General features: G+C 44.0%; 1 protein-coding gene across 7 annotated transcripts in view; it reads right to left on the bottom strand.

The window, feature by feature from the left end:
- Positions 1-15,985, bottom strand: part of PHACTR1 (phosphatase and actin regulator 1) — a 561,465-nt gene that overhangs the window by 523,366 nt on the left and 22,114 nt on the right. For all 7 annotated transcript variants that reach the window (XM_021099752.1, XM_021099751.1, XM_021099756.1 and 4 more), the window contains one exon: positions 3,167-3,313. In XM_021099752.1, coding sequence (XP_020955411.1) covers positions 3,167-3,313 — 147 coding nt within the window. The remainder of the gene's footprint in view (positions 1-3,166; positions 3,314-15,985) is intronic.

Below are 15,985 nucleotides of genomic sequence, written 5' to 3'. Positions count from 1 at the left end.
GTTTTAGAAAAATAAACTCATGGTTCAGAAAACGTTGTCCTCTGCTCTCTCAATTTAGGCTGAACCTTGAAATCCGCATCTTCACAAAGGGATGAAAGACCCCCATTTTGGTGCTATTCTTTGACGGATCTGGATTATTGGTGAAAGATTATATCCTTCACTCAAGCTGTGGAGTTATTTCCGAAATGATATTACTAAGTACCATCAGGGACAGGGTGCGGTTGAAGGAATGCTGAAGTATTTAATCAGTATTCAAAATGCTCAGTCCACTTTATTGGTGAAGTATACAAATTAGTTTTAAGGGAGATGGTCCCCATTTCATGATATCCAAGTAAAATGAGTATGTGTGTATCTATTTCCTGGAAGCACTGCTAAACTTCTAAGATATTAAACACGAGCTTATACATAATGAGTGAGTGTGAAAAAGCAAATATTAAAATAAATAGTTTAAACCAATGAAGACTTCCCCTGGAAAGAACAGAGTAAGTGCCTAGGGGTAGGAGAGGAGTGGGAAGAAAAGGCAGATGAAAGCTTCCTTGCTTAATTGTTTATAAATTGTTGTTAAGAGACAAATAAAATTCTCTCTATGCCCAAAGTATGTAATTTATCCGGAGTGTACAGGCGCCTCTGTTCAGCAATGCTGATAATGACACTAATAGTTTAATTACAACTTGCTGCTCAAGGAAATAAACAAGGCTGTTTGCTTTTTAAACCAGGGGTTACAATTACTTTTCAATGCGGGGCGGGGGCTGAGGTTGGGGGGTGAAGGCACATCTGTGAGTAGATCTTCCGATGTCAGAAAACCAACCAGAAACCAGCTGGAAAATAAAGCCCCAGGAGCGGAGCAGCCAGCGCAAAATTAGAGCAAAACCTCCGGATCTGAGCAGTGGGGCAGCAGGCAGGAGGCGTAGTAAACAGGCGGCAAACGTAGGAGGGCAGGGCGAGAAAAGTTGTTGGTGGCCTGATGTTGCGCGTGTTCCCTGGGATTCCATCAGAGAGGGTCTGAGCACCGCCCCCTCTGCTGCCGGACTTCCCATCACGTCTCTGCCTTCAGCACCACCGGGAGGACAGCTCCCCCAACCGCAGGGCAGAGCCCCCCGCAAGGGCCCTCCCTCCTCGAGAAACATGCTCTCCCACCGCATTTCTCTCTCCTGCTGCCATCTTTCCGGCCGTGGCGCTTTTAAGGGTATTCGAAGGGACATTTATAAGGGGCTGGGAGCTTGTTCAGCTAATTTATTTACAGATGTAAGGGAGACAAGTCCTGTCTGAAAAGTCCAATCTTTTCATTGGCCTCCAGAGCACTTTAACCAGAATAAGACTGCAAGTCACTAGCTTTAATCTGGGGGCAAAATGATTCAACCTAACTTGGAGTAGCAGAAATGTGAAACTCTGTTTTAGTGCTTTATTTTATCCGTTTGTTGGAAAAAGCACCAGTAGAAGGTGAACAACCTTTATTAACTGCCTCTTTAGCCCGTTCCCTTCTGTGCTAAACCGAAGACACTTAGGGAACATATCGGCGTTTGATAGCAAAGGAATAATTCTTAATATTGCTGGGTCAGAAAACAATCTTGATCCTAAAAGAAAGTCTTCTTGACCCCTTCCAAGACCCCTCACAACCATATTCCGAATCTGGAACATACTAACCAAGGATTAATTGTTGCAAACAGAGACGCTAAGCTGCTACGGCAGGCCACAAAAGCTGTCAAAGCTCCCCCGAAGAAAGCCCTTTTCCCCCCAGCCCCAAATCCAGAGGCAAACGTTTCAGGAAACATGGAATTACAAAACCCCAAATCACCACGAAAGGAAAATTACACACCAAAGAACTTGGCTACTTTGCACATTCAGTTAATTGCCATCCTACTAGTCCTAAGATAACGGTTCCTTAGCCAACACATCTTGTTTCTCTATACAGAGTTTTCCCTTTTGTTTCAAACTCCTCAACAGTGTGTAAAACAGTCATGACTGAAAGTTTCTTCTTGTTCCAGCACGTGTACACACACACCCAGAGTTTGATTTAGTTCCACCTTCAAGGGTTTAGTTGTCTAAAGAAAAGACATCACCTTCTTTTTACACTTATTTTGAAGGAGGCTCTTAGTATTTTGCACTGGAGTTGCCAAAATACTAAGAGACACAGAGACACAAGCTTGGGTGGAGACTTTGCGCTCATCCAGAAAAGGCAGCAGGTGAAGTTAGTGGCCAACAACTTCCTGCCAGTGGGAGTGACCATCTATCTACTAGTAACAGGAGGTGAGGTCACCTGTGCCTCTGGACCAGCAGCAGCTGTGCAGACAGCAGGCACTGGGTACTGCCTTCCAGGTAACCCTGAGAGGCCTCCGGGAGCAATCTGACTCCCCGAATCCCTCAGTCCTGGGGTTCCTTTCTTCCTTCTTCCCCTCTCCTTCCTCTCTCTCTCTCTCCTCCCCCCTCTTCCGCTCCATCCTCTTCTCTTCTCCTTCCCTCCTTCTTTCCCTCCCTCCTCTACCTCGGTGGCCCTTTTCCCCTAAGTCCACCCGGGCCACTTTAGGTACCAGTTCCAGGGACAGCTCCCCATCACCCCCCCTGCCCCCGGGTATCCTATACCCCCTATATTATTATCACCATCACGACTGTCGCCTGCCAACTGCTTGGTCCTGTTCCCAGCCGTTCCCCCACCCGCCTCTCTTCACTCCCAAACCGCAGCGGTGGTTGTCAACCTGTCAAAAATCACCAGAGTCTGAATGTCACCAACAAGTTCCACCCCACAGGCGCCTCCCCAGCAAACCACACCAGCGGAGCCTTGCCAGACCCTCCTCCCGCAGCCGGCGCGCTCGCATCCCGACCCAGCTCTTGGCGGTGCCTCGGATCATTGTTATCCGTGACGGCACTTTCTTCTCTTCAAGGAAAGGGAGAGCCCGCGTGTGACTCCCCGGCGGATGTAGGGCTCCACGCACCACCCTCCCCCACCTCCGCAACACACACACACGCGCGCGCACACGCACACGCGCACACACCCCCCTCCCTCCTCGGCACACAAAGAGCGCGAGGGAGCGCCAGGCACCGGGCAGGGTAGGAAGGGGGGCGGGGGGGGGACCCCAGGAGGGGCCCGCCGGCGAGGAGGGCGGGCGGGCCGGGCAGCCGGGGGCGGGGGGGGGGGGCGCGGAGAGCCGGGCGCCAGCTCCGTCCTTACCTGCCCCGAGGTTGAAGGAGATCCTGGCCTCGGCGAGGTACGGCGTGTCGCTCTTGGAGCGGACTCTTCTGATGGGCCGCCGGTCTACATCGTCCTCCGAAGATGCCGCCATTAATGTGGGAGGCAGGAGCAGGGTCGCCCGGCGAGCTGAGCCGCAGACGGCGGTGGAGACGGGGAGACGGGCGGAAAGGGGAGGAGGGGAGAGGGAGAGGCGCACACCCGGGGAGAGGGGGAGGGGAGGGGGAGGGGGAGGAGGGGGAAGGGGACAGGGAGGGAGGGGGCCCCGAGAGGGCAAAGGGAAAAAAGGAGGGAGCGAGGAAGACGGAGAGCAAAGGAGAGAAAAGGGGGAAGGGAGAGAAAGAAAATCCGTTAAGGATCGGTGGACTGGAGCAGAGATCAGGCTCTCCCTGGCGTGCGCTCAAGGCTCCCCCCGACTCCTCTCCCGGCCCCGGGGGCCAACGGGTCAGGGCTTGGGACGGACACCCCGCCTCCTGCCCGCAGCCCCAGTTTTCAGCTCTGGGCACCGAGCGGCCAATGCGAAAGGAAGACTCCAGAGCAAAGATGCCCAGTCAGCACTGTGCCCTCTCCCGCCAAACGCACTTACTCTGCTTTTCAAGGGCCCACAAGGGTCTCCTTAGCCCGCAGGAGTCTCTAGGCTGAGGATGCCCGCCCAGATAGCTCAGCTTCTTCGGCTTTGCTGGTGAGCAATTATTAGTCCTGGGCTGTAAGCCTAGGCCCAGCTGGTCACGGGGGAGGGCACCCCCCCCCTGCTCCCTCTCTCCCAACCTGCAGCTCAAGAGAGAGATGGAACCAGATCTGGAAGCCCCAGAAGCGCTCGCTCGCAGGGCCCCCTTGAGCCCTAGAGGTGGAGGGCAGAGGAAAAGTACCCAAAACTTCACACGCACACTGACGTATAGGGATGATTCGCCAACAGGGACCTGCTGTCTAGTGCAGAGAACTCTACCCAATATTCCGTGATCCTCTATGTGGGAAAAGAATCTGAATGAGACTGGATACATGTGTACGTGTGTCTGAATCACTTTGCTGGACAGCAAAAATGATCACAACCTTGTAAACCGACTATACGTCAACAAAACTTTTTTTAAAAGTACATACAATCTGGGAGGAGTTTGGCAGTGAACTTTCTAGAGCGGATGTTTTCAATGTACACTAGACATCTTCCCGCAGAACTGAACTGCCTTCTCATCCCTGCTGATTTCTAGGATATCTGTTTATCTCTACAGAGGTATCCTTTCATTTCAATCTTCAACTTTTTATTTGGCAACTTAGAGCACAAATGATGGTCTTTAGATTGGCCCTGTCGTCTCTCTAACTCTGTACCACTGTTTCTGAAGGAGAGGGTTAAGATCAAGGGCACCTTACATGTCTTTGAATGTTTGCACTGCAACCTTCCCAGGTTATCCAGCAGAAACACCTAGAAAGTGTCCATCGGAATGGTTTGATGCTCCTACCAAGCCTATGGATGAGCTCAACTTTTTGATGTTTGTCTTTTGCAGCTTCAGTCACTTGTTCTTCTTTGTGGCTTGATGGTGCCCCCTTTCTTTCTAATCAGAGCCCACCTGGAGTACACAGATAAATGTTACCCTGATTCCCTTCCTGCTACAAAGGAGCTCTCAGGGTCAAGTCAAGCCCTGCAGTCTCAGAGGAGGAAGGGCGGCTTCAGCACGGCAAGACTTCACTCTCCGTTTCAGCTGTCAGTTCTGCCCCCGGGCTTGTGTTCTTGCACCCCAGAATCTCCCGTCTCTTCACCTTGAACTCTCACTTCACTCAAAAGCAGGAACTCTTCCTCTGCCCTTGGCCTGGCTGCCTTCCCAATCTCTGCCACAGGGTTCTTTCCCATTCTGTTGCACCATCCCCTGGAAGGCGTGGCCCTGCTGGCTCCATTTTTTTTTTTTTTTTTCACTCTTATTCCCCTCCCTTCATCCCCACCCCTACTTTTATCCCCTCACTCAAAGTTACTTTAAAAGGTCATCAGCATCCTTTCAACAGTTCAGTCCATTTCTTTCTTGGCTTCCTCCAGGTGTGATGTAACTTCTCCTTCTTGAAATAATCTCCTCCTTTGGTTTTCCTGCACTAGACTGTCTTCCTAATCACTGGATTTCTAACTGTTGGCCAGTTCCCTGTATGTTGATTTTATTTTATTTATTTTGTCTTTTTTAGGGCCGAACCGGTGGCATATGGAGGTTCCCAGGCTAGGGGTTGCATCAGAGCTACAGCTGCCAGCCTACACCAGAGCCACAGCAACGCGGGATCCTAGCCACGTCTGTGACCTACACCATAGCTCACAGCAATGCCAGATCCTTAACCCACTGAGCAGGGCCAGGGATCAGACCCCGGTCCTCATGGATGCTAGTTAGGTTCGTTAACCATTGAGCCACAATGGGAACTCCCCTGCATGTTGATTTTAAATTGTTTATACGGGCATGCGAGGTCCTTTACGACTTGATTTCAATCTGTCTTTCCAAATGCATCTCCCATCGTTTCAGTCTGTTAAGAGTTGTCCCAAATCTGACCCATTTCTGCATTTGCACCTTTCCTTGAGGTGTACACCACAAAGTTCTTCCCTATAAACTTTCCAGGGAAGAGATGACTAGCCCACTAGTCTGTGGCATGAATCCAGGACATAGCAAATGCTCAATAGATATTTATTTTAATAAAAGAAGAGCAGAGAGGGAAAAAGAGAGGAAGGAGAGAGAGAAAAAAAGGAGTGAAGGAGGGTTATATAACTAATGAGTAGAAGAGTAGATGAATTGGGGATCAAATCTATGTCTGCCTGACCCCTCAAATCCTGTGTTCTTAACCAGTGTGTGTGTGTACAATATTATATATTTATATTTGGTTGGCTAGCTAGATTTTAAATTCATCTTTTTATGATATTTACCTCATTAGGTCCCATTTACCTCTGTTACACATAGGTTAAAAATGGATGCTCCGTATCTCAGAAGGAACAACAAGGGTGTTTGGCTCATCAAATGAACCATGAAGGTTAATGCGTTTCGATGACAAATCAGACTGCACACCAATATTATAACACTGAGGTTCAAGCTCTTCAGGAAGTGCAAAAGTAAGGAAATAAACGATTCGGAATGCTGCATAAACTATGCCCCTCTTTGGATGAACACAGAGCTATTTGATTGTTCAAAATGTTTGGGAATCCCTCCCCCCTTATATTTTCATTCATATCTTTAAAAAAGCAAACAAATAAAAAAGCAAAGTCATCTGAAGGAACACCTCGTCTTAGCTTTCTCTGCGTTTCTTTGATATTACATAATAATAGTTCTTGATATAGAGAACATATTGGGATTTCTCTTTCTTACTCACTCAGCATTTTTGAGGATTAGGGACTTAACACTGCCACCACTTCAGGTTTACCTTTCTTCAAAAGAGTTTACAGCTACTTTCATATTTTCTCCTTCCTATGGATTACTATTACTGAAATAATTCTAGACAGATGTGCTTTTTACAAAAGGGACATAAAAATGTTACATCTAGCTCCATGTACTTGAATTATTTTATGATATTTTCATGTTTGACTGTTAGCTTCCATTTTGGACTTCTTTGTCTCATCTAGGTTTTTCCCATTATCTTTTCACTTGTCTCTTTTTTCTTCACCTTTTTTAGTTCTGTATGATAATTCCCTTACAAAGTCAATCCCATTTCATGTATCTCTTATCCTATATGAAGGATTCACTCCTGTATGAAGCTTTTCACTCTGGTGGACTTGACCCAATGTTTCCACATTCTTTATCCTCTGGGATTCCTTTCATCTACCTGACCTCTTGTCATAAAACATCTGACTGAGAGACATCAGGGGAAGAACTCTGAGGTGGGATGCAAGGATGGCAGGTGCTGCTTCTAGTCTTACCACTGCCTCACCAGGTAACACTGGCAAGTCACTCAGTTGCCTCGGCTATAGAAATGCAAGGGTCATGCTAGCACAAAAGCAGACACAGGTCCATGGAACAGAACAGAGCCCAGAAATGAATCCACACTTAAAGAGTCAGCTGGGCTATGGCAGAGAAGGCGAGAATACCCAATGGGGAAAAGAACCTCCTTAGTCAGTGGTGTTGGGAAAAATGGATAGCTACCTGCAAATGAATCAGACCAGACTACTTTCTCACACCCTATACAAAAATAAACTCAAAAATGGATCAAAGATTTAAATGTAAAACCTGAAGCCATTAAAATCTTAGAAGAAAACATAGGAAATAGGCACTTTGACATTAGTCTTAGCGAAGTTTTTTTAGATATGTCTCCTCAGACAAGTGAACAAAAGCAAAATAAACAAACAAGCAAACAAACAAACAAACAATGGGATGGCACCAAACTGAAAAAGCTTTCTTCACAGTGAAGGAAACTATCGATAAAATTAAAAGGCTGCCTACTGAACAAAAGAAGGTATTTGCAAATGATATATGTGATAAAGAGTCGATATCCCAAATATACAAAGAATTTACACAACTCAACATAAAAAAAAAAAAATCGGAGATCCCACTGTGGCTCAGTCATAACAAACCCAACTGATATCCATGAGGGTGGACGTTAGGGCCCTAGCCTCTCGAGGTGGGTCGGGGATCTGGCATTGCTGTGAGTTGTGGTGTGGGTCTCAGACACTGCTCAGATCTCATGTTGCTGGTATAGACTGGGAGCTGTAGCTTCAATTCAACCCCTAGCTTAGGAATTTCCATATGCCAGGGGTATGACCCTAAAAAGCAAAGAAAAAAGCAAAAAAACAAAAAAACAACTTGATGGAAAAATGAGCAGAGGACATAAATAGACCTGTTCCCAAAGAAGACATAGAGATGGCCAATAGGCACATGAAAAGATGCTCAATATCGCTCATCATCAGGGAAATGCCTGTCAGAAAGCTTTCACTGGGGAGACAACAATTAGCAGGTGTTAATCAGGATGTGGAGAACAGTATGGAGGTTCCTTAAAAACTTGGAACTAGAACTACCATGCAATCCATCAATTACACTCCTGGATATTTGTCCAAAGAGAACGAAAACACAGATTTAAGGAGATATGTCCAACCCTATGTTCACTGCGGCATTGTTCACAATGTCAAGCATATAGAAACAACTTGGGCATTCGTCAATGGCTGAATGGATAGAGAAGATGTGGTATATGTACATAGTGGAATATTACCCAGCCATGAAAGAGAATGAGGTCTTGCCATTTACGACAACATGGATGGACCTGGAGGGGATAGAGGACAGATACCATGTGACTTCATTTATATGCGGAATCTAAAAAGCAGAATGAATAAAAAAAAACAAACTGGAAGGGGAATTGCCGAGAACAAGTGGGTTCTGTTCAGTTCTGGGGGAAGAGGGTGGAGGGTGAGAGAAGTGGGTGAGGGAAATTAAAGATACAAACTTCAGTCGCAAAATAAATGAGTCCTGGGCAAGAAATGTACATTGTGGGGCATATGGTCAGGAACCACGTAATGTCTTTTATGGTGATATATTGTAATGAGACTTAGCAGCGGTGGCGGCGGTGGCTTTGAAATGTGCACAAATATGCCATTACCATGTTATGCACCAGGAACTAACATAGAACTATAGCTTAATTGTACTTCAAAAACAAACTCAGAAAAAGAGATCAGATTTGTGGTTATGAGAGGTAGGAGTGGGAGGGGAAATCGGATGAGGATAGCTAAAAGGTACACACTCCTGGTTATAAAATACGTAACTACTAGCGATGTAATGTACAACGTGATAAATATAACCAACCCTGCTGTATCTTATATATGAAAATTAAGAGAATAAATCCTGAGAATTCTCACAGCAGGAAAATTGTTTCCTTTTTCTTTTATTTTGTAGCTATAGGAGATGATGGATGTTTACTAAACTTATTGTGGTGATCATTTCATAATGTATTATATGGTCAGGCCACTCACGATGGCTGTGCTCTTGCTCTCTGGACATCCCCTGTTCCACCAGTGCCTGCTTCACCTACACCCTAGGCACAGGACTCACCTTCCGACATGCTTGCCCCAGCCTCCCCCCGCCCCAGCTAGTGATAACTTATCATAGGGGTGCGAGGGGCGTTTGCCTCTGCTGGTTTCCCTGGTAACTAAGAAGCCACCCTGACCTCATTCTCCCTGTAACTGGCAATCTCTTCTCTTGCCTCCCCACCCCACCTGCAGCCCCAGCAAAGCCTGCCAGTGTCCCTCCTGCCATGAGCTGCACACCATGGGGTGTCGCTCCAGGACCTTGCTTCAGCCCTGAAGGCGCTCCCATCCAACTGATGTCTCCGTTGTCGATGCCAAGCTGTTTCTTTAGTCTTGAAGCTGCTCAAGCACAGAATCTTGTAAGCTTGCAGGGTACAGCCCAGCAATTGGCAGAGCCACCAGGAGACACCTGTGAGCACCAAGATTTTAGGAATGGAAAGTTGCAGGGGCTGTCCGCTAGCATGCCTCAAAGTTGCAGGGGTGATCCTGGGCTGACTGTCCAAGAACACGTAGGACCCAAAAGTTCCAGTGGCTGTCTGCTAGTTTGTGGGACCCCTGTGTTGGGTGTCCTTGATGAAAGAGATCTGGAGAAAAATGGCCCCTAATGGTTCTGCTATTGTATCTAAATGAGTCTTTTTGTAATTGTTTAAGCTTGCTTTCTCGCTAGAAGGAACGGATTATTCTGGCGCTTTTGAGATGTAAATGATCTACCTAGGCTTTCTGGAACTTTAATCTTCTGTGATCTCTAAGAGTAAAGGAGAAAAAAAGAGCTTTTAGGTAAACTCTAGAAATGTTTACGTTTTAGGGATGTCTATCTATAATAGCCTGCCCAGATTTCGGTAACTTTAAGTTAAATGAAGAGAATTCATGGGTCTCAAACAGGATAAAAGAGTAGAACATTATTTGCTGGGTGGTCTAAATTTAACCATCTTTGCCTTCTTAGGAAAGAAAGATTTAAGCATTAAGTCTTCCAATCAAGAAATGAACAGGAGTTCCCGTCGTGGTACAGTGGTTAATGAACCCGACTAGGAACCATGAGGTTGTGGGTTCGATCCCTGCCCTTGCTCAGTGGGTTAACGATCCGGTGTTGCCGTGAGCTGTGGTGTAGGTTGCAGACGCGGCTTGGATCCCGCGTTGCTGTGGCTTTGGCGTAGGCCGGTGGCTACAGCTTCGATTTGACCCCTAGCCTGGGAACCTCCATATGCCGCGAGAGCAGCCCAAGAAAATGGCAAAAAAACAAAAACAAACAAACAAACAAACAAACAAACAAAAAGAAGAAATGAACAATCACTTGGTTTTTTTGGTTGTTTGTTTGTTCGTTTTTGCCAGAGATGAAGGCTTTCAAGGGTTAAGATTATAATCAGTCATAATTCTGGCTATTATAACCAAGCTTCTTTATCAATTACATTGTAATCAGGTGTTTAACTGTGCCTTTTGAAGTTTTTTTTTTTGTTTTTTTTAATCTTTTACAGGCAATTATTGCTGTTCTTGATGCTTTTGCCAAGATACTTCATCTTCAAGAAGATTCATAGGAAGGATCTTTGGACAAAAACGGGTCTCTGAAAAATTGCTTTTTAGGGCCACACCCGTGGCTTATGGAGATTCCCAGGCTAGGGGTCTAATCAGAGCTACAGCGGCTGACCTATACCACAGCTCATGGCAACACCAGATCCTCAACCCACTGAGCAAGGCCAGGGATTGAACCTGCAACCTTATGGTTCCCAGTTGGATTTGTTTCCGCTGCACCATGATGGGAACTCTGGAATAGGCTGGGTTTTGGACACACAAGTCCAACTAGTGGGATTAACTGTTTTTGACTGGAAAGACCCAATGGGTCCACACTTAACGGCACCAGACATAACTTGGGGTGGCTGACATGTACTGTGACTGCTGACTCCTGACAAGGTCAGCGGAATGTTTCTTTTATTTCTTCATTTTTTGTTGTTGTTTTTTCAGGGCTGCACCTGTGGCTTATGGAGGGTCCCAGGCTAGGGGTCAAATTGGAGCTGCAGCTTCTGGCCTACACCATAGTCACAGCAACGCCAGATCCTTAACCCACTGAGTGAGGCCAGGGATCAACCCCATGTCCTCATGGATACTAGCCAGGCCTGTTACCGCTGAGCCACAATGGAAACTCCCAAAACATTTCTTATAGAGCCGAGGCCTTCCCTTCCCCATGGGGGTGGCTCTGGGTGTGTGAAAACCAGGGGTGGCCTTACCTTCTGTCTGTATGGTATTTGTGGTATCTGTTTGCATGACCTCTCTACACACCTGACAGGGATACTTTGAAAGACTGTAAGGGTCATGCAGGGTAGGTGGGGGTGGAGTGTATGGTCAGGCCACTCAAGATGGCTGTGCTCTTGCTCTCTGGACATCCCCTGCTCCACCAGTGCCTGCCTCACCTACAGCCCCCGCACAGGACTCACCTTCCTACATGCTTGCCCCAGGCTCCAGCCAGTGAGAGCTTATCAAGTGGGCAGGGAGGTGCTTGTCCCTCTGGTTTCCCTGGTAACTCATGAGCCAACCTGACCTCGATTTTCCCCGCAAGTGGCCATTTCACATCCTGCCCGCTGGTGGGGTGTGGCCTCAGGACCTCGTTTCAGCCTTATGAGCTCCCCCATCCATTAAACCACTGATGTCTCAGCTGCTGATTTTGGGCTCTTTCTTTGGTTTTAAAGCTGGGCCAGCACAGGGTCTTGCAGGCCTGCAGGGTGCTGTCCAACACGTATGTAAGTCAAATCATTCTGCTGTACACCTCACATTTATACAGTGCTCTGTGTCAATTATATCTCAGCAAAACTGCAAGGAAAAAATGCAAGGGTCAGGTAGCATGACCTTAAAGCCCTACCCAGCTCTAGTACTCTATGAGCATTTTCAGCTACTCTTGTATCTCTACTTTCTATAAACACCCACGGCACAATCTCTCTCTTAATATAAGAAAATACACTGTTCCTTTAATGTGTAACCAATCATATTTAGGAAGCCACACAGTAGCCATGCTTCTCTCAACATACTACTCAAGCCTGTTTTATATAATGATGCATCTTTGTTTCTCTTTCCTCATGCTGTTTCTATCATGTGACTGTGTGTGTGGGTGTGTGTGGGTGTGGATGTGTGTACAGAAAGGACTGAGTTCCACCGTGACCCCAACTATTTCCAAATACAGTTTTGTTGTTTGTTTTTTAAAAGATTACTTTCTTTTGAATGTGACTGCAGATTCAGAATAAGGGCTGTTTTTGTTTTTAAATCTAAATCCAGGCACTATTTTAACACTAAAGACTCTTATGTGCATGTTATATCAAGAGCTAGAGTCAGAAGAAGAGAAGCAGCATAGTAAGGTGTTCAAAAAAACATTTCAAACACCAGTGGCCTGAAAGTGATGGAAGTGGGGAGGGGGCAGAAAAAGTGTCATATTTCATTCTGACCAACTCTTCAGGCAAGTGAAGCTTATCCTTTAAAAATATTACTCAGGAGTTCCCGTTGTCTCAGCGGTAACGAACCTGAGTAGCGTCCACCAGGATGCGGGTTTGATCCCTGGTCTCACTCAGTGGGTTAAGGATCCGGCGTTGTTGTGAGCTGTGGTGCAGGTTGCAGACACGGCTTGGATCCTGTGGCTGTGATGCAGGCTGGCAGGTGCAGCTCTGATTCAACCCCTAGCCTGGGAACTTCCATATGCTGCAGGTGTGGCCCTGAAAAGTAAACAAAACAAAACAAAACAAAAAATATTACTCAAAGTGTGTTTCTAGGGCACCTTACATCAATATCACTTGGAATACTTGTTAAAATGTATACTTTCAAGGCTCCCAACCTAGATCTATGGAATTTTGAGGGGATGAGACCGGAGTACTTAGATATTCAAAATGTTTCTAACTTTGCCCACTTGTATCACTGTATTCCACATTATACTGGAGGGTTGGGTCAGGGCAATGAGCTGAGTAAAAGAAATCCAAAAGGTATAATTAGAAGGCAAAAATAAAACTGTAGTTAGCCATAAATGTTATGATGGTGTGCATACAGAATTCACAAGAATCCAAACTATTAGAAGTGATAAGTGAATTTTACAGCATTACTGGATATGACAGCACTATAAAATATCTATTTGTTCTGTATACCAGCAAAACAGAACATGTAATTAAAAAGCACAATTTACAATACCGTCAAAACAATCAAAGAGATATGAATAAATCTAACAGTTGATAAACAAGACATACATGAAAACCTCTAAAACATTCCTGAAAGAAATTAAGAAAACCTAAAGAAATGGGGAGTGGGGAAAATACACCATGGTCGTGCTCATGGATTGAAAAGTGCACTATTTGTCTCTTCAAATTGGTCTATAGATTCAATGAAACTCCAATCAAAACCCCAGCTTTTAGATTTTTTTTTTTTAATTTGGTAAACTTATTCTAAAATGTATTTGGAAATGCCAAGGGCCAAGGCTAGCCAGGGCAATCTTGACAAATTAAAAAATAGCTGGAGTATTTATAGCAGAAGATATTAGGACCTATTATCAAGGTAGAGAATTCAAAAACAAAGGAAGACACAATAGCCCCCCCGCCCCTTATCTGCAGTTTTGCTTTCTTGGTTTGAGATACCTGTGGTCAATGGAAGTCTGAAAGTACTAAGTGGAAAATTCTAGAAATCAACAATTCACAAGCTTTCAATTGCATGCTGTTCTGAGTGGGTTGATGAAATCTCATGCCCTACACTTTCATCCAGCCCTGGACATGAATCATCTCTTTGTCCAGCACATCCCACTCATTAGTCACTTAGTAGCTACTACTGTGTCTACTAGCAGATCTACTGTTGTAGCACTGCAGTGCTTGTATTTAAGTAAGCCCTATTTGACTTAATAATATCTCCCCAATGCAAGAGTAGTGGAATTTGGATGTGCCAGAGAGAAGCCTTAAAATGCTTCCTTTATGTGAAAAGGTGAACATTCTCAACTTAATAAGGAAGGAAAAAAATTACATGCTGAAGTCGCTAAGGTTTACAGAAAGTGCAAATCATCTCTCCTTGAAATTGTAAAGAAGGAAAAAGAAATTGTGGTCGTTTTGCTGTTGTACCTCAAACTGTAAAAGTTCCAGCCACAGTGTGTGATAAATGCTTAGTTAAGATGGAAAAGACACTAAATTTATAATATTTCAAACGAGAGAGACCATATTCACATAAATTTTATTATAGCTTGTTATAATTGTTCTAGTTTATTATAAGTTAAAGTTTTTAATCTTTTACTGTGCCTAACTTATAAACTAAACTTTAATATAGGAAAAAAAAAACAGTCTATATAGGGTTCAGTACTATCCAAGTTTTCAGGGACCCACTGGAGGGCTTGGAACACATCCTCCACAGATAAGGGGTGATTACTGTAAGTGGGCCAATGGAAGAGAATAAAGAATCTAAAAAAGAACTGTATATAAATAGTCATCTATGACAAGAGTCCCACTGCAGTATTTGGGGAAAAGGTGGACTTTTCAATAAATAATGCTCAATCATTTGAATATCCATATAATGGAAGAAAATAAACTTTGACCCCCTACCTCACATGATATACAAAATTCAGTTCCAAAGGGAACATGGACCTAAATGTGAAAGGTAAACAATAAAGTTTCTAGAAGAAAAATTTCTAGAAGAATAGTTTATGACATCAGCAAAGATTTTTAAACAAGACATGAAAAGTACTAACCATGAAAGAAAAAAATAGGTATTTTGATGCCATTAAATTGAAGAACTTCTGTTCATTGCAAGACAATTAAAAATGCAACACACCAAAAAATGTGGGATGCAGCTAAAGCAGTGCTGATAGGGAAATTTATAGCACTTAGCATTTATATTAGAGAAAAAGTCTCAAATCAATTATCTAAGTTCCTATCTCAGAAACTTAGAAAAAGAAGGGAAAAATAATCTAAAGCAAACAAAGGAAGGAACTAGTAAAGATAAGAGCAGAAGTCGAGGAAATTGAAAACATGAAGGCAATAGAAAAATAAATGAAATAAAAACCTCATTCTTAAAAAAACAAAGACAATAATATTGATTAAACCTCTAGCAGGCTAACAAAATTAAAAATAGAGAGGATACAAATCACCAATATCAAGACTCAAACAGGGATAATCAATATAGATCCTATATCTATTAAAAGGATAACAAGAGAACACTACAAACATCTGTATACTTATATATCCAACAACTTAGTAAAAATAAACTATATACATCATCTTTTAAAAAAAGAAAAAGATATTACTAGAGGAGTAGAAATGCAATCCACAGACTGGGAGAAGATACTTCCAATTTTATATATGACAAAGGACAGGTAACCAGATTATATAAAGAACTTCTAAAACAAGAGTGAAAAGACAACTCAATTCATCTTTTTTAAAAGTGGTCAAAAGACTTGAATAGGCACTTCACAAAAATAAGATGGCCAAATGTCCAATAATCACAGGAAAAGATGCCTTACTTAAAGGTAAACTCAAATAAAAACTGCAATAAGTTATCATTATGCATCCACCTATCTGGCTATTGGATACTAACCGTTATCAATTTAAAAAGAAATTCACAAGCTCTTCGACACTAAAGAAAAAGCTTCAGGCTTATTAAGACAAAAAAATAATTTGAGAATTATTGCATTTAAGGGGCAGTTACAAAACCACACTAATAAGAACAATTAATTTAATTTAATTTGACTTAATTTGATTACTTAAAATAATCTCTTAATATCTTGGGCAATCTGTGAATACCACCCTTCCACTGTGTCGAAATTCTGTAAGTTTTATTTCTGTTTCAGTCTCATTTTTTGTCAACCATCATATTTATCTCTTCCAACCATAATCTTTTAAATTTTG

The sequence above is a fragment of the Sus scrofa genome, chromosome 7 (assembly GCF_000003025.6).
Source record: "Sus scrofa isolate TJ Tabasco breed Duroc chromosome 7, Sscrofa11.1, whole genome shotgun sequence".
Taxonomy (NCBI): Eukaryota; Metazoa; Chordata; class Mammalia; order Artiodactyla; family Suidae; genus Sus; species Sus scrofa.
The sequence above is the reverse complement of the archived record's forward strand: the minus strand, read 5'-3'. Positions and strand labels throughout refer to the sequence as shown.